The sequence below is a fragment of the Schistocerca piceifrons genome, chromosome 3 (assembly GCF_021461385.2).
Source record: "Schistocerca piceifrons isolate TAMUIC-IGC-003096 chromosome 3, iqSchPice1.1, whole genome shotgun sequence".
Taxonomy (NCBI): domain Eukaryota; kingdom Metazoa; phylum Arthropoda; class Insecta; order Orthoptera; family Acrididae; genus Schistocerca; species Schistocerca piceifrons.
The window spans coordinates 373,570,951-373,595,625 of record NC_060140.1 but is presented as its reverse complement, the minus strand read 5'-3'; the positions used below and the strand labels follow the sequence as shown (position 1 = coordinate 373,595,625).

Genomic DNA, 24,675 nt, shown 5'->3' with positions numbered 1-24,675 from the left:
ACCACGACCAGTTTTGAATGGTCTAGTGACTTCTTAGGATAATACACACTTCTAGTGATTGTAATGTTGCGGGGGCTTATGTAGCTGTGACAAGATAGAAGAAATGAAACAAGTAAGCATTGGATGTGGTGAGATATTGGGAATTATTTATATCATAAGATTGACTTACAGCATGCCTAAAATAATACTGACTGACAACCTACACTACTCACTAGATGCATATCTCAGCTTTGCACGGAAAAAAGAAAATTTTATGTAGGCTTCACACATGTATATTGGTTTTATTTAATTCAATCACTAACATCCACTTTTGTTTCATTCACTTCTAAAATGAATAACTTAGAATATGTCTTAAGTGCTAAGCAGAAATGTTTCCACCTTCAAATCAAGTTTTTCATACACGCAATTTATTATGTACGCACCTATCTTGTCGAATCAAAACACATTGTAAAATGTAATAACGTAAAATTTTCGCTTGTTATGAAATGACACATTCAGAAAAACAATCTTTGTATCATATGATATTGAATAAAGTTGTTATTATATTATTCTTATTAACAACACAAGTGTATGTGCAGACTTCTGTTTATGAGTGCAGCTTCTTTTCCATTAACTGGAGTTCAAATGACAATCAATCTGTGGAAATACAGTACAGTATACTTATTAAAGACTGTTATAAAATACGAAGCAAACAACCAAGAAAATGGAAAAGACTTGCTTCTATAATCTGGCATTAGCCATGCTCATAGAAGTCAGACCAGTTTTGCAGGATTGTCAAAATGGGCTTCCATACGCTGCCACATGCCAAATTGAAACATGTGTAAATGTAACTTGAAGATGGAGGGTGGCGGGGGGGAGGGAGGAAAGGGCTGGCAAGTGACTGATGATACCAGCTGTAGCAGGACTTAATGCAGAATCAGTGGCAATGAATGAAAATATTTGTCAGACTGGGACTTGAACCCATGATTTTCTGCTTACTAGGCAGTTGTGTTAACCACTGCACCACCTGGACACAGTGTTAATCACAAATGTATGGACTAGCTCAGCATGCTCCTCAGTCAATACACATTTCCACCACCACCACTTATCCACGTTCCCCATGCATGTCCTCCTTGCTAGCTAATTTTAGATTCCCACTGGAGGTCAAACGTGAATAAGCATCTGCAATGATGGTTGTCGATTCATAGCCCACTGAGGTGTATCAATTGTATGAATGCATGGTGTCCATTCTTTTGGACAGGTTTGGAAGAACATACTCTACATGGAATCCTCAGTTCCCCCCTCCATACTCAATTTACATAATATGTATCACAGCTGAGGATTCCGTGTGGTGTGTGTTCTGTCAGACATGTCTGAAAGAACAGACACTGCACATTCTTATGATTGATATGTCTCAATGGGCTATGAATCCACAACCATCATTGCAGATGCACATTTACATTCAACCTCTGGCAGGAATCTAATTTTAGCAAGCACTGAGGATATGGGCGGGGACTTGCCATTTCAACAATTCCAAGAATCTATCATGGCACTTATGCTGCACAAAGGGAAAATTAAAGAACAACTTGCACAAATACTTGACTAAGTACTATTATGAGTAGGTAAGTTGCTACTCACCATGTAGTGGAGATGCTGAATCACAGATAGGCACAACAAAATAACTGTCACAAATAAGATTTCGGCCAACAAGGCCATTGTCAAAAGTAGATGATACACACACACACAGATGACTGCAGTCTCTGACAGCTGAAGCCACACTGCGAGCAGCAGCAGTGCATGATGGGAGTGGCAACTGGGTGGGGATAAGGTGGAGGCTGGGGCAGAGAGAGGGAGAGAGAGAGAGAGAGAGAGAGGGGTAGGGGTGGGGGACAGTGAAGTGCAGCTGGCGAGTGTGCAAGGACGAGGTGGAGAGAGGGTAGGGCAGCTAGGTGCAGCCAGGAGGTTCCCGTAACCCTGCTGGCCTCAACCTTCACTAGTTATTGTCCTCAACCATCAAGCCCCTTCCCATTACAGCACTCCACCAATGCACCCAGTCTTTTTACTTCTGTGATAGTCTTTTTGTTGTGCCTATCTGCAACTCAGCATCTCCACTATAAGATGAGAAGCAACTATCCTTTTCATAATATTGTTACATTCCATCCTGGATTTTCCGCTGTTCGACTATAGAATAAGAAGAACTGACAAATAAAAGCAAATAAATATAAAAATATAATTTTAAAATAAAAAATGGGAAGAAGGGAACGACAAAAGATATAACACAGAAAATGATACTGTACCACTATACAAAATTCCCAGGCTGTCCACAGCCAGAACCCTCATTCAGCATTCTACAGTCAAAGAGAAGTTACAGATTTAGATACGTTATTAGCAACTGTTCTCCCACTTCTCTCCTTTTATTATTAAACTTTTCCTTAAAACAAACCAATTAAAACAGTGATAACTTCTGAGATGTACATACCAGCTAATTCACCATGCCATATTTCATTTTCTTGCAGAGTAACAACTTTTTTGATCGCAAGACTGTGTCAATTATGACATATGATCATACTGTCACTCTAATATACAAAAATACAATAAAAATGTAAAACTTCATGTAATTTATTTACTGACTTGCAAGATATTCTGTCATCTTTTGCTTTCTAATTAATAATATTTTCCTTAATAATTCATACATATATCATAACATACGATAATGACATTCCAGTTCTTAAAAAAAAAAAAACTTTTGCAGAAGTTAACGTGCATCCATAAGAACAGAAATTCCTTCCCTAATGAGAGATAAAACTTTCTGATAACATTCCAAACTCTTCATTGTTGAAGGGCATCAGCATGTATCAACTGCATCATGGTGCTGTTTCCATGGCACATGAAGGTCAGCAATTTCATTGAGAGCGTTATTTACTTCGTCCTCATCGTCAGACCATATATTCTGTAGAAGCCCCCTCATCTCTCTATAACAAAGGAAAAAAAAATCCTGTCAGCACATGTTATATCCAACAGGAATAAAACACTACTGTTTGGCAGCTCAAATGGTGATTACTGAAATGAAACATCAGTAGCCTGAAAAGAACTAAAGGAGTGTTTGTATTATTTGGGACACACAAATGTTCTATACTTAAACATTATGACTGACCACCATTGCCATTTGTGAAAAGAGGGATCAGTGATGCAAATGAACAGCTCTTGAAAATATGCAAATAGTTTTCAAATGTTAATGCTCTGGATACCAGTGGTGTTGGATGAAGATTTTATACCACACATGGACCTCATTCGAGTGGCCTTGGAAAAAGAAGTTCATAAAACAAAAACTAGTCAAAACAGTCAAATGCAAGAGAATTACATGGAAAAGAAGTGACAAACAGTAGAAATAGTGATTTTCTTACCACAGCAATGTATTCCAGCAATATAAAACAGTCAAAGAAGACCTTTCTAGCTAAAGAACAGAGCAAGTGACAGACTAAATGTACTTTGTGATAATTTAGATCATATCAAATGTAATATTAATGAATATATCAAAAGTATAATAGATAACCTCTAGTGTTTAAAAATATCTTATCAAAGTATGATAAGTCTTTTAAATAAAAAAGAACTGCTGCTTTCTCTTCAAGAAACAGCTGGCACTATTGCTGATGTGCTCTGCTTAACTGAACATCACCTAGAAGCAACAGAAATTAATCAGATACATGTAAATAGTTATATAAATGGTTCTTACTACTACAGGACCAACTTATGACAAGATAGAGGTGGCAATTTACATGCACAACACTCGTTAAGTCACAAGCAGTAGATGTGACTCAGTACTGTATTGAACAGCATTTTCAATGTTTTGCTGTTAAATTAGAACTGAACTCAGACCATCACAATAATAGTTCACAGGGCACCACTGGGAAACATCCAAAAGTTCCTTTGTTAGCTGGAATCACTTCTTGTAAAACTGTATAGGAATAACAGTAACATTATAGTATGTGGTGACTTTAACATTAATTTTCTTTTAAATGATAACAATCATAAACATTTAGAATCATTATTGTTCACTTTCAACCTGCTCCCTATGATCTCATTCCCAACAAGAGTGTATAGGCAAAGCAAGACCACATTTGATAATATCCAAAGCAAGAACACATTTGATAATATGTTCTTGGGACCACACAAATTACAGAGAAATAAAAACTCTGGCTGTAATAAATGGTCTTACAACTTGCCAACAGAAAAAACGGAAATGGTCACACCCATAAAAAATGAGAGAAATAGGAACATAAAATCAGAACAAGCAGGGATACCATAGTCCTCTGGTAATGATAAAGGCAAGAATAATCGAAAAGTTTTAATCTCAGAATTCAATAAATTTTTCTCATTATAGCTGCAAAAACTGGAAACCTTAATAAACAGTCTCCCACAGAAGCTGTAGAGCATCTTAATCATGTGCAAATCACACCAAACGTGGCACTTCATTTCAAAGTACAACCCCTATATATATATATATCAACAGATTACTTAAAATCTTTCAATGTTCTGGTTATGATGGTGTATCAAGTATGATTTTAAAATCAGGTGCAGTTACATATTGTGCTATTTGTGTAACCAATTAATTTTCAGGTAGACTACAACATGCAATAGTGATACCAATCCACAAAAGTGAAGGAAGGAATATAATATCAAACTACTGGCACATCTCCTTGCTGGCAATGATCAAAAATGTATTTGAGATGGCACATCTCCTTGCTGGCAATGATCACAAATGTATTTGAGAGAATAGATAAAGTTTGGACTTACAGCCACACTACACAAAATGGCTTGCTGACACCTGCACGCCGTCCCGGTGGTCTAGTGGTTCAAGGCGCTCAGTCCGGAACCGCACGACTGCTACGGTCGCAGGTTCGAATCCTGCCTCCGGCATGGATGTGTGTGATGTCCTTAGGTTAGTTAGGTTTAAGTAGTTCTAAGTTCTAGGGGAGTGATGACCACAGATGTTAAGTCCCATAGTGCTCAGAGCCATTTGAACCATTTTTGACACCTGCACAGTTTGGCTTTTGTAAAGATTCCTCCACAGAGAGACCTCTATTTAGCCAAAAAGATGAAATTCTAGGTGAACTACATTTTAGAAGATATCCAACGGGGATCTTTTGTGACCTTGCTAGGGAATTCAGTATGTAGACCATAACACACTGCTAAAAAAGCTTCTGCACTGTGGTGCTAAAGACTAACCTTTGGCCTGGCTGGAATATTACTTACACAACAAAAAATAAAGTGTTATCTTCTCTCCAGCCACAATACACTGCTGTCCCTTCCTCTTCCCTGGCCCCTCCAGATTGCTGCTTCCTTTCCATGTGACAACTGCTTCTGATATGAGCTGCTGGTGATGCCGGTCATGTGTGCATGACGTGTGCTAGCATGTGTGAATGAAAATGTGTGTGTTTATCTTTCTTTATCTGATGAAGGCTGTGACTGGAAGGTAATTCGTGTCTTTTAATTGTGCCTGTTTGCAACTTAACATGTCATATTCATGGTAAGTAGCAATCTATCTTTGCCTTACATTGTTGATGTTCCAACCTGGAGTTTCCGTCATTTGATTTTAATATGATACAGTTTCAGAAAACAAATATAAAACTTCAACCTCCTGAACTGGATATTAACAATCAGAAAATTATGAAACCATACATATAAAATTCCTAGGCAGCCAGATAGAGAGCCAGCTAAGATGGAAAGAGCAAATTGATCAGCTGGTAAAGAAACTTAGCTCAGTGTGCTTCACACAAAGAACCATTTCTTACTTTGTTGACAGAGCAATAATTCTGTTGTCATATTTTGCATATTTCCATTCTATACTCTCCTATGGTATAATCTTCTGGAAAAATGTTGCAGGAGTTGAAAAAGTCTTCAAATTACAGAAACAAGCAGTGAGATTAATATATGGGGTCTCTAACAGGACATCCTGAAAGGATCCCTTCAAGTCTCTCAGGATGTTTACTGTTACACATCAATATATATACCCACTGGCGATGTTTACAACGAACAACAGGGAATTATTTCGGAAATACTGTGGCATCCACAATTACAACATAAGACAGGTGAAAAATTTCCACCAAGCCTTTGATACTCTTATGAAAGTACACAGTGGTCTTACTGAGCCAGGTAGTATAAAAGCAATCATTAAGCTCCCCATCTACATAAAAAAGGAAATTAATAATATATAGGAAGTGAAACGGAAATTAAAAACATTCCTCATAGAACAAAACTTTTTATAAAAGGAATGAATGTATAGCATTATAAGGCATGCTTTATAGTAACAGTAGAGGAAACCACATAGCTAAAAACACAGTCTTAAAAGAAAAAAAATGTAATACTCATGTTATGAAGACAAAATTTTGTATTTTAACTCAAATTGTGATATAAAATAAAAATTTGTTTACATCATAAGGATAAAATTATATACTCTCTGGAGAAATTTTGTATTTTAATTCGAATAATGAAAATTATTTGAATAATGTAAATTTATTTATATATGTCATTATGGTAAAAATGTGTACTTGCATTTATTTTACTATTTTAATCATTCACTTAAACTTATGCTAGTAAACTGTGGCTTCTGATATTATAAGCAAATAACTGTTCTTAGGAAATAAGTAAAATAATATGTATGTGGTCATGTAATACTGTATTATTTCACTTTACTTGTTCTATATTACTAGAACATTACTTGTACAACATGTAATTAAAAAGAGCAAATAAAAAATCAAATCAAATAAATTATTAGGCTTTCTCTTAATAAAAATTGACACAGTTTAAGATATGTAGTACAAATGGCAAAGACGGCTGAGGCAGAGTGAATGAAATATGAACTGAAAATGAGGGTAGCAAAGCAAAAACTGAAATGCTTAGCTTCATTTCTAATGTTCCTTTACAAAGGAAAACCCAGAAGTATTGCCCCAACTAATCCCTGTATCACTGAAAAGAAGAGTGAAATCAGTTTTAGTGTTAGTGGTGTTGAGAAGCAGCTGAAATCTTTAAAATTGAAAGTAGATTCAAGGCTCAATGGAACCCCTACCAGTTTCTATATTGCGAATGAGTTACCTGTCTTCTAAATATAATCTATTGTAGAGCCCTTGAATAAAAACCTGTGCCAAGTAACTGGAAGAAAGCACAGGTAACACCAGTCTACAAGAAGGGTAGCAGAAGTGATCCACAAAACTACTCTCCAATATCTTTGACATCGATTTGTTTAGAATCTTAGAACATATACTGATCTCAAACATGATGAGGTATCCTGAACACATGGACCTCCTCCATGCCAACCAGCACAGATTCTGAAAACATTGATTATGTGAAACCCAACATGCACTTTTCTCACATGACATACTGAAAGCTTTGGATCAAGGCAGTCAGGTACATATAGTGTTTCTTGATTTCTGAAAAGCATTTGACTCACCTACATTAATTTTCAAAAGTTTGATCACATGGGGAATCAAGTGAAGTTTGTGACTGGATTGACGATTTTTTGGTAGGGAGGACACAGTGTGTTTTCTTGGATGGAGAGTCATTGCCAGATGTAGAAGTAACTTCAAGTGTGCCCCAGGGAAGTGTGTTGGGGGCCTTGCTGTTGATGTTGTACGTTAATAACCAGTAACATCAGCCTTTTTGCAGATGATGCAGTTATCTATAATGGTGTACTATCTTAAGCAGCTGCATAAATATTCAGTAAGATCTTGATAAGATTTCAAAGTGGTGCAAAGATGAGCTACTTGCTTTTAAATGTTCAGAAATGTAAAACTGTGCACTGCACAAAATGAAAAAAATCTGGAATCCCATGACTATAATTTTAATGAGTCACAGCTGGAATCAGCCAACTCATGCAAATAACTGGTTGTAACACTTTGTAGGGATATGAAATGGAATGGTCACATAAGCTCAGCTGTGGGAAAAGCAGGTGGTAAACTTCAGTTTATCAGTAGAATATTGGGGATGTGCAACTGGTCTACAAAGGAGACTGCTTACAAATCACTTGTGTGATCCATTATGGAGTATTGCTGAAATGTGTAGGACACATACCAAATAGGACTAATAGGGGATATTGAACATATACAGAGAAGGGTAGCATGAATTAGAGGTCGTTTTGGCCCATGGGAGAGTGTTACACTGATCTGAAGAAACTGAACTGGCAGACTCTTGAAGACAGATATAAACTATCCAGAGAAAGTCTATTAACACAGTTTCAAGAAAAGGCTTTAAATCATGACTCTAGAAATATGCTGCAACTCCCTACATACCACTTACATATGAATTGTAAAGGCAAGATTAGAATAATTACAGCATGCAGAGAGGCATTCAAACAGTCATTTTCCCCTGCACCATATGTGAATGGAACGAGAAGAAACCCTGATATTACCATGAGCGAAAAGTGCCTGACATGCTGTAGAATTATTAGCACCAGGTCTGGTGTGATAGATGCAGTAGTTTTCTCTTTTTAAGTGACTGTAGTGGCATGGGGATTGGTAAAAAGAATCAGGCTCATCAGTGGTTCTAGGATATGTAGTAGAACAGGAGGGAAAAATTGCTGCCCTTTAGGCTGAGTTAGATCAGGCCAGGAAAGATCTGGACAGGTTAAAAATGGAGAAGGCTAAAGAGAGGTGAGAACTGGCAACAGGTAACACAAGGGACAGGCTTACAACTTCATCACACAGCTTTGCTGTGAATGTTAAAAATAAGTTTGACCTGTTGCTTTGCTTAGAAACTGATGAGCGTCAGGCAGAGATAGGTGTAGACAGGCCACAACAAACTTTCAGTAGAAAGTTAAGTAGGAATGTAAGGAAGTCAGCAAAGAGAGAGAAAGTTTTGCTGTTAGATAGTTCTTAGAGCAGAGGTGTAGGCCAACTAATGAGTTACAATCAGAATAACAGGTCACCAATTTTTTAAAACCTATTGCAGGTGTGGGTCAGGTGACAGAGGATATAGGTTCACTCTGTAAAGACTTTACCGAGGAAGACACTATGGTTACTGTGGGTGGGCCAAGCAACAATACTGACAGAGATCTTAGGTACAGTATAGTATGACTTGGTAATGATTGCATCAGCATCAAGACATACCATTGTGGAGTTTGTGTCTATTCTGGGACACCATGACTAACCTCATTTGAACTCTTCTGTCAGGATAGTTAATTTGGAATTGGAAGGGCTGTTTGGGTCCTTGTGAGGCCACAAATTGCTATATTTCCTGCTGATTCTCTCAGTAGGTGGATTATCCTAAGCACGGCCTGAGTTCTCAGCGGGACTCATCAGCAGAATCAGCATTCTATTGAAGCTGGTGACCAGTTGGATTGCTGAAATATCGAATCGAGTTGATTTTAGGATCTGACAGCAAACCTGAATAGACTTTCAAGACTTATTACACCGGGAAAGCCCACAATGTCACACTGCAATAAATAGTAAATCAAGTATACCCTTATAAAGACCATATTCAGTTCAGAATTTGTAATAGGTTTCCTGCCAGTATGTGCCTAAAATATGATGACACACAAGTAGAAAAAGTTAAATTCTTGGGGTTACAGCTTGATAAACAGGGAGGAGCATATCGCAGAACTGCTGAGGTGCCATAACAAATCTCTATTTTCTATGCAAATGTTGGCATACCTAGGTGATATACATCTTAAAAAACTAGCATATTTGCTTACTTTCATTCCATAATGTCATATGGGATTATTTTCTGGTGTAACTGATCAAGCTATGCCAAAAATTCCCAAGCCCAAAAACATGCAATACAAATTATTTGTAGAGTGACCTCAATAACGTTCTGCAGAGGAGTTTTCAAACCAACAGCTCAGTTCATGGAATCAATACTAGAAATAAGAATAACTTTCACAAAGATTAAAAGTCACCTACTTTGGTTCAGAAAGGTGTTCACTATTCAGTTATTGGTGGCCAACTCCTTCTACTCCACTGATGAATTTCTTAGCAGAATCAATTGATGCACATATGTTATTAATAATATCACATAATGTGAATATTGCATACAATCTGACTTCTGTACAAATTTTGTGCACCAATGCGATCATTGTGACTAAGTGGTGTAAAATGTTTTTTTTATTCTATTTGAGTATATGTGGCTACAACTGCCTAAGAATTATCATATGCACCTAAGTGTAGTGAACATTTAATATTCAGTGACATCTTTTATATCCTTCTATCATATTTTGCACACTATAAGACACTACAGACTATAAGATGCAATTTAACTTTTAATCAATTTTTTTTAAATAGCATTTTTATTATTAAAGTGCAAAAGCCAGACTAAAAAAAAATCATACTGTATATAACTGAAGTGACCTTTAAAATGCCTGAAAAATCAACATCCGAACTTTCTTCTTCTTCTTTTTCTTCTTCTTCCTCTTTGTTGTCCTCTTCATATATAAAATGGTCTTCACAGCCATTGAGGACATTACTCATGCTGCACTTCTTGAAAGATTTAACAATAATATCGTCTTTCACTCTAGACCATGAATGTTTTAGCCACTGACACACTTGTTTGTTTGTAGGTTGTTTTAGAGCTCCCTTTGGCATAAATTCATGTTGGGTTTCATCCATCATCATTTGTTCCATTCTTCTCTCATATAAACTTTAAATGGCTTATTTATAGAGACACCAAGAACTTGCAATAGGGAAGTAAGTCCTTCCAGAATTACAGCAAACTCTACATTTCCTAGTCTCAATTCCTCTTTCACAGAATTTTTCAGATTGCTATTAAGCTGATCTAGCACAAGAGGAGAACTCTTATCCATTTAAACACCTTTCTTTCTCCCCCACACTCTGTTAATCCATAATTTCATACCAGCCTTGTCCATCCAACACTTATCATGTACATGAACAACAAAACTTAGCAATATTTCAAAAGGTTTTGGCATTGTTTTGCGCTGGAAGAAGATGACCAGATTAAGTTTGTACCTTCAGCATGGAAGGACAACAGCGCAGTGCAATTTTTATGTCCACTTGTTTTTAAAGTTACAGTTTTAGCACCTTTCATGGCAACAGTTCTATTACTCAGCACATCAAATGCCAGAGGAGTTTTGTCCATATTTGCTTTTTGTCTTAGTTTCATAGTGGTTTTCTTTTGATGCTGAATAATAAAGTGATGGAAAGGTAATATTTTATCTTCGTATTCTTGTGGCATTTTCTGAGATATTTTGCTTTGCGTGCTAAGTCCATATACTTCGTAAACCTATAGCACCAACCAACCCACCCTTAAAGAAGCATTAGCTTATGAGCATGTATTTCAATCGTTTTTGTATTAATTCCAATGGCATTTTGACTGTATCCCAAAATCCATTTGAATGCATCATCTTCTAGTTTTGGTCATTTTGCATTCAGTACTACTTTGCCAGCCCACCAATCACGAATGTTCTTCTTGTTCTTCTTCTTCTCTCCATGGAGGGCCGAAATGCCAGTCAGCTGATCTGTTTCCATGTCCTTCTGCATATGCTGTTACTTTCAATTTATAGCCCATGTCATATGAATACCTTTTATTTTTTCTATTACAAAACTAGCTGCTAACAAAAACATCATACTGCTAGTGATAACACAAATTGCTATCAAGTTCACGGGTACTATAAAAATGGTTCAAATGGCTCTGAGCACTATGTGACTTAACTTCTGAGGTCATCAGTCGCCTAGAACTTAGAACTACTTAAACCTAACTAACCTAAGGACATCACACACACCCATGCTTGAGGCAGGATTCGAACCTGCGACCGTAGCGGTCGCTTGGTTCCAGACTGTAGCGCCTAGAACCGCACGGCCACTCCGGCCAGCTACGGGTACTATAGACCACAGTGACGCATCATAGGCTAGACAGTGTTCTGGGTTTGTGATGGCAGGATGGGAGGGAAACAGTGTTAGCAAGCATCTCATGTTCATCGCATCAGTGCTCTGCTGCTGCCGGTTGAATCCAATGTTGTTAGAAAGAGATAGGTTTCTTGTGGCATCAAATATATGGCCATTTTTAAGACTGGTGGGAATTTTAAGTCAAATACCAAACATTTTTATATTAACTTTGAGTATAAGATGTACCTGAATTCTGGAAGGAATTTTTTGAGAATAATAATAATAATAATAATAAAAACAGTCAAAGAGTTGTAGAACTCTGCAGTGAACACAACCTTATATCTAAATCAACATACTTTAAGAGGAAGCCAAGTAAACTTAAAACATGGAATCATCCAGACTGGAGGAAGGGCGAGTGGCAGCTAGACCATGTCTGTATGGACAAAAATTTTCATAAGGAGATCCACAATGTTAAAGTACTGAGAGGAGTAGACACAGGCTCAGACCATTATATGGTTAAAATTAAAATCAAATTCACACCGTTAAAGAAGAGGACCGGAAAAACTAATAAAATAAAAAGGAGGTTTGACCCACATCAGCTAATTAAAAATAATAAGTACCAACAAATAACACAAACCATCAAATTAACAGATGATCTAGAACAACTAGTGCCTAATCTTAAAAAAGAAGCAGAGAATCTAGCTCCCTTGAATCCACGAAAGAAACATGCATGGTGGACATCAGAATGTGACAAATTCCATGAAGATAGACACCAAGCATGGTTAAAGTTTCAAACACATAAAACTGCCATCAACCTAAAAAATGAAAGAAAAAAATTCACTCAAAATATTAGAAGAATCAAGAGAGGATTTCATAAAGATATTATGAAGTCTATAGAAGGTAATTATCATAAAACCAACTCCAGGAACTACTACAAAATCTTTGGGAAACAACTACAACAATATGAGGCCCCTACACTAATACTGAAAGATGAAGATGGAAGAATGACACACAGTAACAAGGAAAATGCAGAAATCATGGCAAAAGCATTTTACAAACTTCTGAATTGCGAGGAACCCAAAGAACTCTTACAAATCAACATAAATACCCCAATAAAAACCAAACCTAACAAACTAGACCCTCCAACTTTCCAAGAAGTAGAAGAAATTCTTAAAGAACAAAAAATTATAAGGCATGTGGAGAAGATCAGGTTTTTGTTGAAATGTGGAAATATGCAAGTGACACAGTCAAGACCTCCTTACACATGGCTCTAACAAAAATTTGGGTAACAGAACAATTTCCCAAAAATTGGACCACAGCTATCATCCACCCACTACACAAAAAGGGAGATAAGAGCAACCCAGATAACTACAGAGGCATCTCTCTCCTAGATTGCACATATAAAATTATATCCAAGATCCTATATGAAAGAATCAAGGAGCAATTAGAACAGGAATTAGGGGAATATCAGGGAGGTTTCAGACCGTGGAGAAGCTGTGCAGAGCAGATAATTAGTTTAAAATTGATTATGGCATACTACAAGAAACGGAACAAACCTCTGGCAATAACATTTGTAGATTTTAAGAAGGCATATGACTGTCTCCACAAACCTTCAGTATTAAAAATTTTAAGAAATCTAGGACTCCATCCAAAACTACTTAAAATAATACAACTCACTCTAACCAACACCAAATCAAAAGTGAAGTTTAGAGGAGAAATTTCGGAACCATTCCTCATAAAAACAGGCTTAAGACAAGGTGACTGCCTATCATCATTACTTTTCAACTGTGCACTGGAATACATAATGAGAGAATGGTACAAGGACAATCCAAAGAGGATAAGAATTGGAAGTGCAAAAGATGATATTAGCTTAAACTGCTTGGGATTCGCTGATGATCTTGCTCTCCTAGCCAACACCGTTCAAGAAGCCAGGCAACAAGTGAAATCACTACAAGAAATAGCAGAGGAAGTAGGCCTTAGAATATCATTTGAAAAAAAACGGAGATTATGCTAACTGATCCACCACTTGCAAACAAAATTACAATAGGAGAACAGGAAATCAAAATTGTTGATAAATTTAAATATTTAGGTGAAATAATAACATACAATCTAAATGAGAAGCCATCATGGCAAAATAGAATAAAAAAACTGAACTATGCAAATTACATTACCAAAACTACATACAAAAAAAACTATCTATAGATGCAAAATTAAAACACTATAAAACAGTTACACAACCAGAAATAACATATGCAGCTGAAACTATCTTCAAAACAACTAATACAGCTGAAATTGACAGAATATTAAAAATAGAAAGAAGAATAATTAGGACATGTATAAATAAACAGTATAAAATAAATGGACATTGGAGAATAGCATCAAATGAAACAGTATATAAGAAAATAGAACCAGTCATGAGCACAATCAGGAAGAAACACATCTCATTCTTTGGACATCTGATGAGAACTCAAGAAAACAGAATTAGTAAAAAAATAATACAAAAATTGTGGAATAGCAAGAGCGACATTAAATGGATCACAGAAACTAAGGAAGATATAAAAGAACTTCAAATTACAGTAGATGACCTAAAAAACAAGACAGAGAAAACCAGAATACTGCAAGACCCGCAAATCAGACTACAAATGAAAATCAATAAAAGGAGTACAGGAAGAGTTGTCTCAGATGAAGAAAGAAAGAAAATATCTGAAAGAATGAAGAAATATTGGGCAGACAGAAGAGCAAAACACCTTTCTTATAAGAATAGCCTCTAATAATTATATTACCTAAATATATTAAGTTACTGTCAAACCAAATTGTATCCATGTGTAACAACTTGTTTAGAACTTTGTATTTTTGACTACAGTGGTCCAATGAAGGCCATAAAATAAATAATAATAAATAAAAACAGTATGTCAGTCCGTAAAATATGGTAAATGTACATATGGGGAGGTTCATTTGTGATCTGTGGAAGGTACATTAGCATCTCTGTTATTATTTTGTGAACATTTATTGAGTATTCTTGTTTAGTGATATGATCCACATCCCAGAGGATCTCTTTACTATGGATCAATTAAAATGAAAAGTACATCTAATTTGATCTTAAAATGGAGTGAAAATTATGCAGAGTATATTCACCCACTGTTTCATAATAAGAGCACTTAGCAAACTCAGGAACCTTTAATCATAATTTCAAAGTTTTTCTTGCTTATATGTTTACTGTTAAATATTTAACACATTAACAGTTTTATGAAAGGGATAGTTGCTACTCACAATATAGCAGAGATGCTGAGTCGCACACAGGCACAACAAAACGACTGCCACAAAATAAGCTTTCACCCAACAAGGGCAATCAACAATGTAGGGAAAGGCAGATTGCCACTTACCATAAAGAGGACACATCAAGTTGCAGACAGGCACAATTAAAAGACACTTACATGAAGCATTCAGCCACAGCCTTCGTTAGTAAAAGAGAGGCAGACACCATTCACACACACAAGCAAGCACACCTCATGCACACACAACCGCCAACTCCAGCATCTCTGGCCTGAGATGCTAGAGTTGGCTGTCCTGTGTGTGTGAGGTGTGCTTGCTTGTGTGTGTGTGAATGGCGCGTGTGTATATCTTTCACTGAGGAAAACTGTGGCCGAAACGTACAATGTGCCTATCTGCAACTTAGTGTGTCCTCTTTATGGTAAGTACCAATCTATCCTATCCTACACTGTTGATATTCCTACCTCGATTTTCCGTTGTTTGTAAAGTAATCAGATATTTATACATGGGACTTTGATTCTTCAAATAATCAGTGGTTTATTGTCAAAAATAAAGTGCCATATTACCAATATAACAAGACTACCATTTAATCTTGTGACAGTTTCAATTTATGAGTAAGATACACATGTTACTCTCTAGCAAGTGGTTTGATTAACACATCAACAGTTGTTTCCTTTCACTGAAAGTACTTAACAACAATCTTACTGGTACTTCTTTTCAAACAATGTCTATTAAAATGTGTTTAGGCCAGATCTGTTTAAATCTACACTGCAACACAGAATTTTGTGACAGTCTAATAGAACTCTGGTTGTCATGAAAAATGACTACAGTATGTTGATACTTATATTTAACTATTCTCCTGTCAGCCATCTCAAATACACTGTCTCTTTGGCTGCAGAGTTTAAAGATGCATACTCAGATTCAAGTAGTTGATGTGGCAATGTCCTGCAGTTTCTTGCTCTCTCATGAAACTATATTTTCCTAATCACAAAAGCACTCCCCTACTGCAACAACCAGCAGTTAAACCATATACAAAATTTGATTCAACAAAATAAATTACATGCAGACTTTAAAACTCCTTTTTTATACACAATGCCATAGTTCACAGTCCTGCCGAATAATGAAGGACTCCTTTTGCTGCCCTGCAATGTGCACTAGTAGACTTACAACTATATTGGCTTAAAACACTTTCTGCATAAGATATGTAAACTCTTGTATAAGCACTGATCTATAGCAAACTTTCCACACATTACTTATATGGCACTTGAACCTTACCACCCTGCACATCGCAAACTGTTGCCCAGCCTCTATTACTGTTCCTATGGCAGTGCAGTCAATACATTAATGTGTTTTAGCACATCCACAATATAACCCTCCTGACCTAGTTTTAAATTACCTTCCTCCCAGTTTCTAGTTGTACACATGCCTTGACAGGACTTGGCTTCCACTTGATCTTTAACTTCAAAATACTCAGATAACCCTTTTTAATGAACACAAAATCTTCATCAGTATTCACAACATAAGCCAGGTCCAAAAGTACACTTTTACCTTTTCATTCTACTGTAAAAATGATTGTTTTAAACCACAAGTGGCCTCAGATAGATTACCGGCTTTGCCTTCATTATCTTTTGATGCAAAAACTCCGGGTCACTTCATGATAATGGTTTCCTCCAAGTCTCCACACAGAGAAGCAGTTTTAATATCAAAATGATTAATCTCAAGATCAAGATTTATGGCATTTATACCAAACTTTTGAGTAAATCCCTTAGCAACAAGGGAGTCTGGCCTCAGTAGTCGGAGACAGTGGTCAAGTGTGTGGGAGTTGCATTTGCGTGAATATGTGTGTGTGTGTGTGTGTGGGGGGGGGGGGGGGGGGTCTAGTTCAGAAAAAGGCTTTTTGGCCAAAAGGTTATTTGTTTAGCAGTCTTTTTGTTGTGCCTGTCTGTGACTACATTTCTCCTATATGGTGAGTAGCAATCTTTTGTTATCACAAATAAGTCATTGTTTCATCCTCAATTTTTCATCGTTTCATTTTGCCTTAGCAACAAGACTCACACAACAGTGCGCTGCATCATCTGTATTACTCTTCAACTTACATACACACTTATTACTTATGATACCGTTAGTATTTGGTGGGCCCACAAGTTCCCAAACAGTATTGCTATGGAAACACACTATTTCCTCTTTCATGACTATTATCCAGTCACTCCTTGACATGATGTCCTCCAAGTTCACAGGACCCTCTCCACAACTGGAAAAAATCATGTACCAAATAGGTGACATAATACAAATACTCCTGGGTCAATGGTTTGTCATTCTGACAGGCTGCTCATCTTCTGGAGCATCAGGATCCATTGGTAGCAACTCAATCTCCTCTGTCTACCACTGACTGAGCATCCGGGATGTAGTCTAGGCTGAGTTTACTGCCTGCATTATCACTCTCAGCACTGCTGACTTCCATTACTTCCCCTGCCTCACCTTTTTCTGTATGCTGTTCTCGCACACAGAACATACAGGAATCGTCACTTACAGCTGGTAGTCTGGTACTGTCTGTCCTGGACGCATTCTCCAGAAAAACAACTCTCCTGCCATTCACAGTGATCTTGGATTTCAGTGACTCAACTAGTCTGTACCATTTAGTCATTTGTTTTTTCTTCATAACTCAGAAAAACAAGGTCCTTAGCCTTGGCATCCCACTCTGCATTATTTTGATCTGGTATACAAAGAAGGGCTCGACAGCCTAACATTTTTAAAGGGTTCTAAGAAAATATTTTACCCTTCCATAACTTTTGTACAGTCTTACCATAAGCAAACCATGAAAAACACAGCTATTTGTATAAACAATCCTATGGCATGCCCCTGCCCAATACTGCTTTACTATGCCAGTTCACAAATTGACCTGTCCAGCCTCACTAACCTGATGCCCAATCCCACTTTCTCTGAGAAATGAATCAAACTTAAAGTTCACAAAATCAGAGCCACTGTCTAACCTGATAGCTTTGATGTCTGCACCAGCTCTATTTTTTCCCCAAGTTTTAAACTCACACACAAAAAAGCGTATTGGCAAATGCTCTAGCTCTTCACTGGTTATAAATGAACCATAATAAATGACTTGAAGAAATTTTATATCTCTTTTTGAAATTATATTTTATCTTAAGTTCCTCAGATAAATATATTTTACATTTGGCTGTGTGTCCCTACAATAGCTTTCATGAACACATTACATAGGCTCTTAAGTCTTACAGCCACAGAAGAGAAATTTTAATTATATTCTCATAGATTATTCAGGCGTGTCCTATAAGCAAATGAATGCTACAGTTATAACAGCTCCAATTCTGCTGCATTGTGAGCTTAACTCTGATGATGTCCCATCTTCACTGTTAAGTCTGCTTTGGTTTTGGCCTTTCTGACTGTAATTCTCATGATCAGTCACTACATGCATTTTTGCACTTCATAATTTAAACTGAAATATGGTAATAATATGACTGGCACATGAAATAACCCAACCTTACTGAACTGTTTGTATTCAAATATGACATAAATGTGAGGTTTTCAAAATATCTTTGACTACTACATCTTTTTGTTTTGGCCATCTGGGCCCACACTAATTCATGTAAGCTTTTTTCTTCTGGGCCGCTTTCTTGTCCAATATTCTTTCATTCTCATCTGTTGCAACCTTCACTCTTCTGCCAATGATGATTTTGTGTAGCATCTAATTTTTTTCTGGAAACCTATGGCAACATCAATGTGACTATGTCAAGCAGTACACCATTAACACTGTATTTCAACATTTACAGATTTGCTTTTCATAATCATCTGCATCATTTTATATTTTTCTAAATTTAAAGCCAGCTGCACTTCGTGATGCCAAATAGAAATTCTAAGTGTCCTGTAGTCTCCTACAGCCACTCAACTGTTATACCAGATGAAATAACACTTACTGGTACAGAGGTGGGTTCTTAGCTTCAGTCCTGGAGGGGACTGAGACGATACTAAAAACCTAAAATATTACATTATTTTATTACAACTTCAACAGGAGGAAATACTTAATTTCATAAAAATCCACATCCACAGGAATCTCATGAGTATTTATTACTGTCACTCAAAATTAATGTATCACTTAATACAGGAAAAGATATTAGTCTCTTCTCACAGAGTACAATTGACACAAACTTTTATGCAGAGTTCTGTCTAATATAATTCTTGCACTGCTGGCTTAGTAGAGAGACAAAGCTGTCATCTTTCTGCCATAAGCAAACATGCTGATGCAGTGGCATATGGAAACTCTTCTGGACGTGATACCATCTCTCTTTTGTCATTCGTTCTGGCAGCAACTATGTTTCCTTGTGGCTCTGTTGCAATGTACCAACCTCGCCTTGGCATGTTGCTTTTTAGACAACACCACATCTCAACAACACTCTCCGTATACTACTATGTCATCAGTAAACAGCTGTGGACTTCTGATCACCCTATCCATCAGATAGTTTACATATACAGAGAATAAGTTTGGTCTTATCACACATGCCTGGAGCACTACTGATCATATTTGTATCTCTGATGAAACCAGCCACCCACAGCAACGTAGCAGTCTCTATTACTTAAAAAGTCTTTGAGCCACTTGCATATCTGATAACCTAATCCATATGCTTAGACCTTCATTAACAGTCTGCAGTGGGACACTATCTCACCCAAGCACCTTCTAAAAATCTAGGAGTGTGGAATCTGCCTGTCATCCTTCATCCATGGCTGACCGTATACAACGTGGTGATATAAGTCATGGGATAGCAATATGCACATATACAGATGGCAGTAGTATTGCAAACACAAGGTATAAAAGGGCACCACATTGGTAGAGCTGTCATTTGTTTTCAGGTGATTCACGTGAAAAGGTTTCTGATGTGATTACGGCTGTACAGCAGCAATTAAAAGACTCTGAACTCAGAATGGTAGATGGCACTGGACACATGGGACATTCCTTTTTGGAAATCATTTGGAAACTCAATATTCTAAGATCCATTGCGTCATGAGTGTGCTGGGAATACAAAATTTCAGGTATTACCTCTCACTGTGGACAACACAGTGACTGACGGCTTTCACTTAACAACCAAGAGCAGGAGCATTTGCGTAGAGTTGTCAGTGCTAACAGACAAGCAACACTGCATGAAATAACAGCAGAAATCAATGTGGGCAGTATGATGAACATATTCATTAGGATGGTGTGGTGAAATTTGGCATTAATGGGCTATGGCAGCAGGCAACTGTCATGATTGCCTTTGCTTACAGCACGAGACCACCTGCAGTGTCTCTCCTGTACTTGTGACCATATGAGTTGGGCCCTACATGATTGGAAAACTGTAGCCTGGTCAGATGATTGCTGATTTCAGTTGGTAAGTCCTGATGGTAGGGTTTAAGTGTGGTGAAGGCCCGACAAAGCCATGGACCCAAGTTGTCAATGAAACATTGAGCAAGCTGGTGGTGGCTCCATAATGGTGTAGGCTGTGTTTACAGGGAATAGTTTGGGTCCTCTGGCCCAACTGAACCCATCACTGACTGGAAATGGTTATGACTGGCTACTTGGAGACTATTTGCAGTCATTCATTCACTTCATGTACCCAAACAACAATGTCATGTATGTGGGCCACAAGTGTTCACACCTGGTCTGAGGAACGGTCTGTGCCCAGAATGATTTCGTCATCCGGATCACCCAACACAAACGATGGTACGCTTGTATCACCCTCCTACAAAATGATTTTTTAAATGCAGAATCTAAAACTTTGGATTTGACTTTATTGTCTTCTACTTTTACACCAGACTGGTCAATGAGTGATTGGACAGAACTCTTCGACCCACATAGCAATTTTAGGTAGGACCTGAATTTTCTCGGATCTTGGCAGGATCTTTTGCTAAGGTTTGATGGTGGTAACAGCTGTATGCTTTGGCATTGATCTTTTTACAGACACATGAATTTCTGTTATGCTTTGCCAGTCCTCATTTGCATTTCTTCTCTTTTTTTTAATTGATAGTGCAGCAGCCCCTGCTTCCTCAGTATTTTCAAATTTTACTATCAAACCATTGCTAGTCTTTCATAACTTTATTCTACTTACTCGGCACATATTTCTCCAGAGCTTGAGTTACAATTCTTTAAATTTTTTCCACAGTTCCTCTATGTCCATCATGTTGTTGTTGTGGTCTTCAGTCCTGAGACTGGTTTGATGCAGCTCTCCATGCTATTCTATCCTGTGCAAGCTTCTTCATCTCCCAGTACCTACTGCAACCTACATCCTTCTGAATCTGCTTAGTGTATTCATCTCTTGGTCTCCCCCTACGATTTTTACCCTCCACGCTGCCCTCCAATACTAAATTGGTGATCCCTTGATGCCTCAGAACATGTCCTACCAACCGATCCCTTCTTCTGGTCAAGTTGTGCCACAAACTCCTCTTCTCCCCAATCCTATTCAGTACCTCCTCATTAGTTATGTGATCTACCCATCTAATCTTCAGCATTCTTCTGTAGCACCACATTTCGAAAGCTTCTATTCTCTTCTTGTCTAAACTATTTATCGTCCATGTTTCACTTCCATACATGGCTACACTCCATACAAATACTTTCAGAAATGACTTCCTGACACTTAAATCTATACTCGATGTTAACAAATTTCTCTTCTTCAGAAACGCTTTCCTTGCCATTGCCAGTCTACATTTTATATCCTCTCTACTTCGACCATCATCAGTTATTTTGCTCCCCAAATAGCAAAACTCCTTTACTACTTTAAGTGTCTCATTTCCTAATCTAATACCCTCAACATCACCCGACTTAATTCGACTACATTCCATTATCCTTGTTTTGCCTATGTTGATGTTCATCTTATATCCTCCCTTCAAGACGCCATCCATTCCGTTCAACTGCTCTTCCAAGCCCTTTGCTGTCTCTGACACAATTACAATGTCATCGGCGAACCTCAAAGTTTTTATTTCTTCTCCATGGATTTTAATACCCACTCCGAATTTTTGTTTCCTTTACTGCTTGCTCAATATACAGATTGAACAACATCGGGGAGAGGCTACAACCCTGTCTTACTCCCTTCCCAACCACTGCTTCCCTTTCATACCCCTTGACTCTTATAACTGCCATCTGGTTTCTGTACAAATTGTAAATAGCCTTTCGCTCCCTGTATTTTACCCCTGCCACCTTTAGAATTTGAAAGAGAGTATTCCAATCAACATTGTCAAAAGCTTTCTCTAAGTCTACAAATGCTAGAAACGTAGGTTTGCCTTTCCTTAATCTTTCTTCTAAGATAAGTCGTAAGGTCAGTATTGCCTCACGTGTTCCAGTATTTCTACGGAATCCAAACTGATCTTCCCCGAGGTCGGCTTCTACTAGTTTTTCCATTCGTCTGTAAAGAATTCGTGTTAGTATTTTGCAGCTGTGGCTTATTAAACTGATTGTTCGGTAATTCTCACATCTGTCAACACCTGCTTTCTTTGGGATTGGAATTATTATATTCTTCTTGAAGTCTCTGGGTATTTCGCCTGTTTCATACATCTTGCTCACCAGATGGTAGAGTTTTGTCAGGACTGGCTCTCCCAAGGCCGTCAGTAGTTCCAATGGAATGTTGTCTACTCCGGGGGCCTTGTTTCGACTCAGGTCTTTCAGTGCTCTGTCAAACTCTTCACGCAGTATTGTATCTCCCATTTCATCTTCATCTACATCCTCTTCCATTTCCATAATATTGTCCTCAAGTACATCGCCCTTGTATAGACCCTCTATATACTCCTTCCACCTTTCTGCTTTCCCTTCTTTGCTTAGAACTGGGTTTCCATCAGAGCTCTTGATGTTCATACAAGTGGTTCTCTTATCTCCAAAGGTCTCCTTAATTTTCCTGTAGGCAGTATCTATCTTACCCCTAGTGAGATAAGCCTCTACATCCTTACATTTGTCCTCTAGCCATCCCTGCTTAGCCATTTTGCACTTCCTGTCGATCTCATTTTTGAGACGTTTGTATTCCTTTTTGCCTGCTTCATTTACTGCATTTTTATATTTTCTCCTTTCATCAATTAAATTCAATATTTCTTCTGTTACCCAAGGATTTCTACTAGCTCTCGTCTTTTTACCTACTTGATCCTCTGCTGCCTTCACTACTTCATCCCTCAAAGCTACCCATTCTTCTTCTACTGTATTTCTTTCCCCCATTCCTGTCAATTGTTCCCTTATGCTCTCCCTGAAACTCTGTACAATCTCTGGTTCTTTCAGTTTATCCAGGTCCCATCTCCTTAAATTCCCACCTTTTTGCAGTTTCTTCAGTTTTAATCTACAGGTCATAACCAATAGATTGTGGTCAGAGTCCGCATCTGCCCCTGGAAATGTCTTACAATTTAAAACCTGGTTCCTAAATCTCTGTCTTACCATTATATAATCTATCTGATACCTTTTAGTATCTCCAGGGTTCTTCCATGTATACAACCTTCTATCATGATTCTTAAACCAAGTGTTAGCTATGATTAAGTTGTGCTCTGTGCAAAATTCTACCAGGCGGCTTCCTCTTTCATTTCTTAGCCCCAATCCATATTCACCTACTACATTTCCTTCTCTCCCTTTTCCTACACTCGAATTCCAGTCACCCATGACTATTAAATTTTCGTCTCCCTTCACTATCTGAATAATTTCTTTTATTTCATCATACATTTCTTCAATTTCTTCGTCATCTGCAGAGCTAGTTGGCATATAAACTTGTACTACTGTAGTAGGTGTGGGCTTCGTATCTATCTTGGCCACAATAATGCGTTCACTAAGCTGTTTGTAGTAGCTTACCCGCGTTCCTATTTTCCTATTCATTATTAAACCTACTCCTGCATTACCCCTATTTGACTTTGTGTTTATAACCCTGTAGTCACCTGACCAGAAGTCTTGTTCCTCCTGCCACCGAACTTCACTAATTCCCACTATATCTAACTTTAACCTATCCATTTCCTTTTTCAAATTTTCTAACCTACCTGCCCGATTAAGGGACCTGACATTCCACGCTCCGATCCGTAGAACGCCAGTTTTCTTTCTCCTGATAACGACATCCTCTTGAGTAGTCCCCGCCCGGAGATCCGAATGGGGGACTATTTTACCTCCGGAATATTTTACCCAAGAGGACGCCATCATTATTTAATCACACAGTAAAGCTGCATGCCCTCGGGAAAAATTACGGCCGTAGTTTCCCCTTGCTTTCAGCCGTTCGCAGTACCAGCACAGCAAGGCCGTTTTGGTTATTGTTACAAGGCCAGATCAGTCAATCATCCAGACTGTTGCCCTTGCAACTACTGAAAAGGCTGCTGCCCCTCTTCAGGAACCACACGTTTGTCTGGCCTCTCAACAGATACCCCTCCGTTGTGGTTGTACCTACGGTACGGCTATCTGTATCGCTGAGGCACGCAAGCCTCCCCACCAACGGCAAGGTCCATGGTTCATGGGGAGGATGTCCATCATATTGGAACTAAATGATGTCCATGCCAACAACTGCTTGTCTGCTTTTTCTAATATAAATGTTCTCCTAGCCTTTTTGACAGATTTATTAACTTTAGTAACCATCATCGCTATGAAGACATCATGATC

At 37.8% G+C, this 24,675-nt stretch overlaps 1 protein-coding gene across 3 annotated transcripts in view; it reads right to left on the bottom strand.

Moving 5' to 3' along the window:
* Positions 1 to 1,819: 1,819 nt before the first annotated feature.
* LOC124787822 (DNA mismatch repair protein Msh3-like) overlaps positions 1,820 to 24,675 on the bottom strand; it is a 344,981-nt gene continuing 322,125 nt past the window's right edge. For all 3 annotated transcript variants that reach the window (XM_047254753.1, XM_047254755.1, XM_047254754.1), the window contains one exon: positions 1,820 to 2,951. In XM_047254753.1, coding sequence (XP_047110709.1) covers positions 2,825 to 2,951 — 127 coding nt within the window. In that variant the 3' untranslated portion in view covers positions 1,820 to 2,824. The remainder of the gene's footprint in view (positions 2,952 to 24,675) is intronic.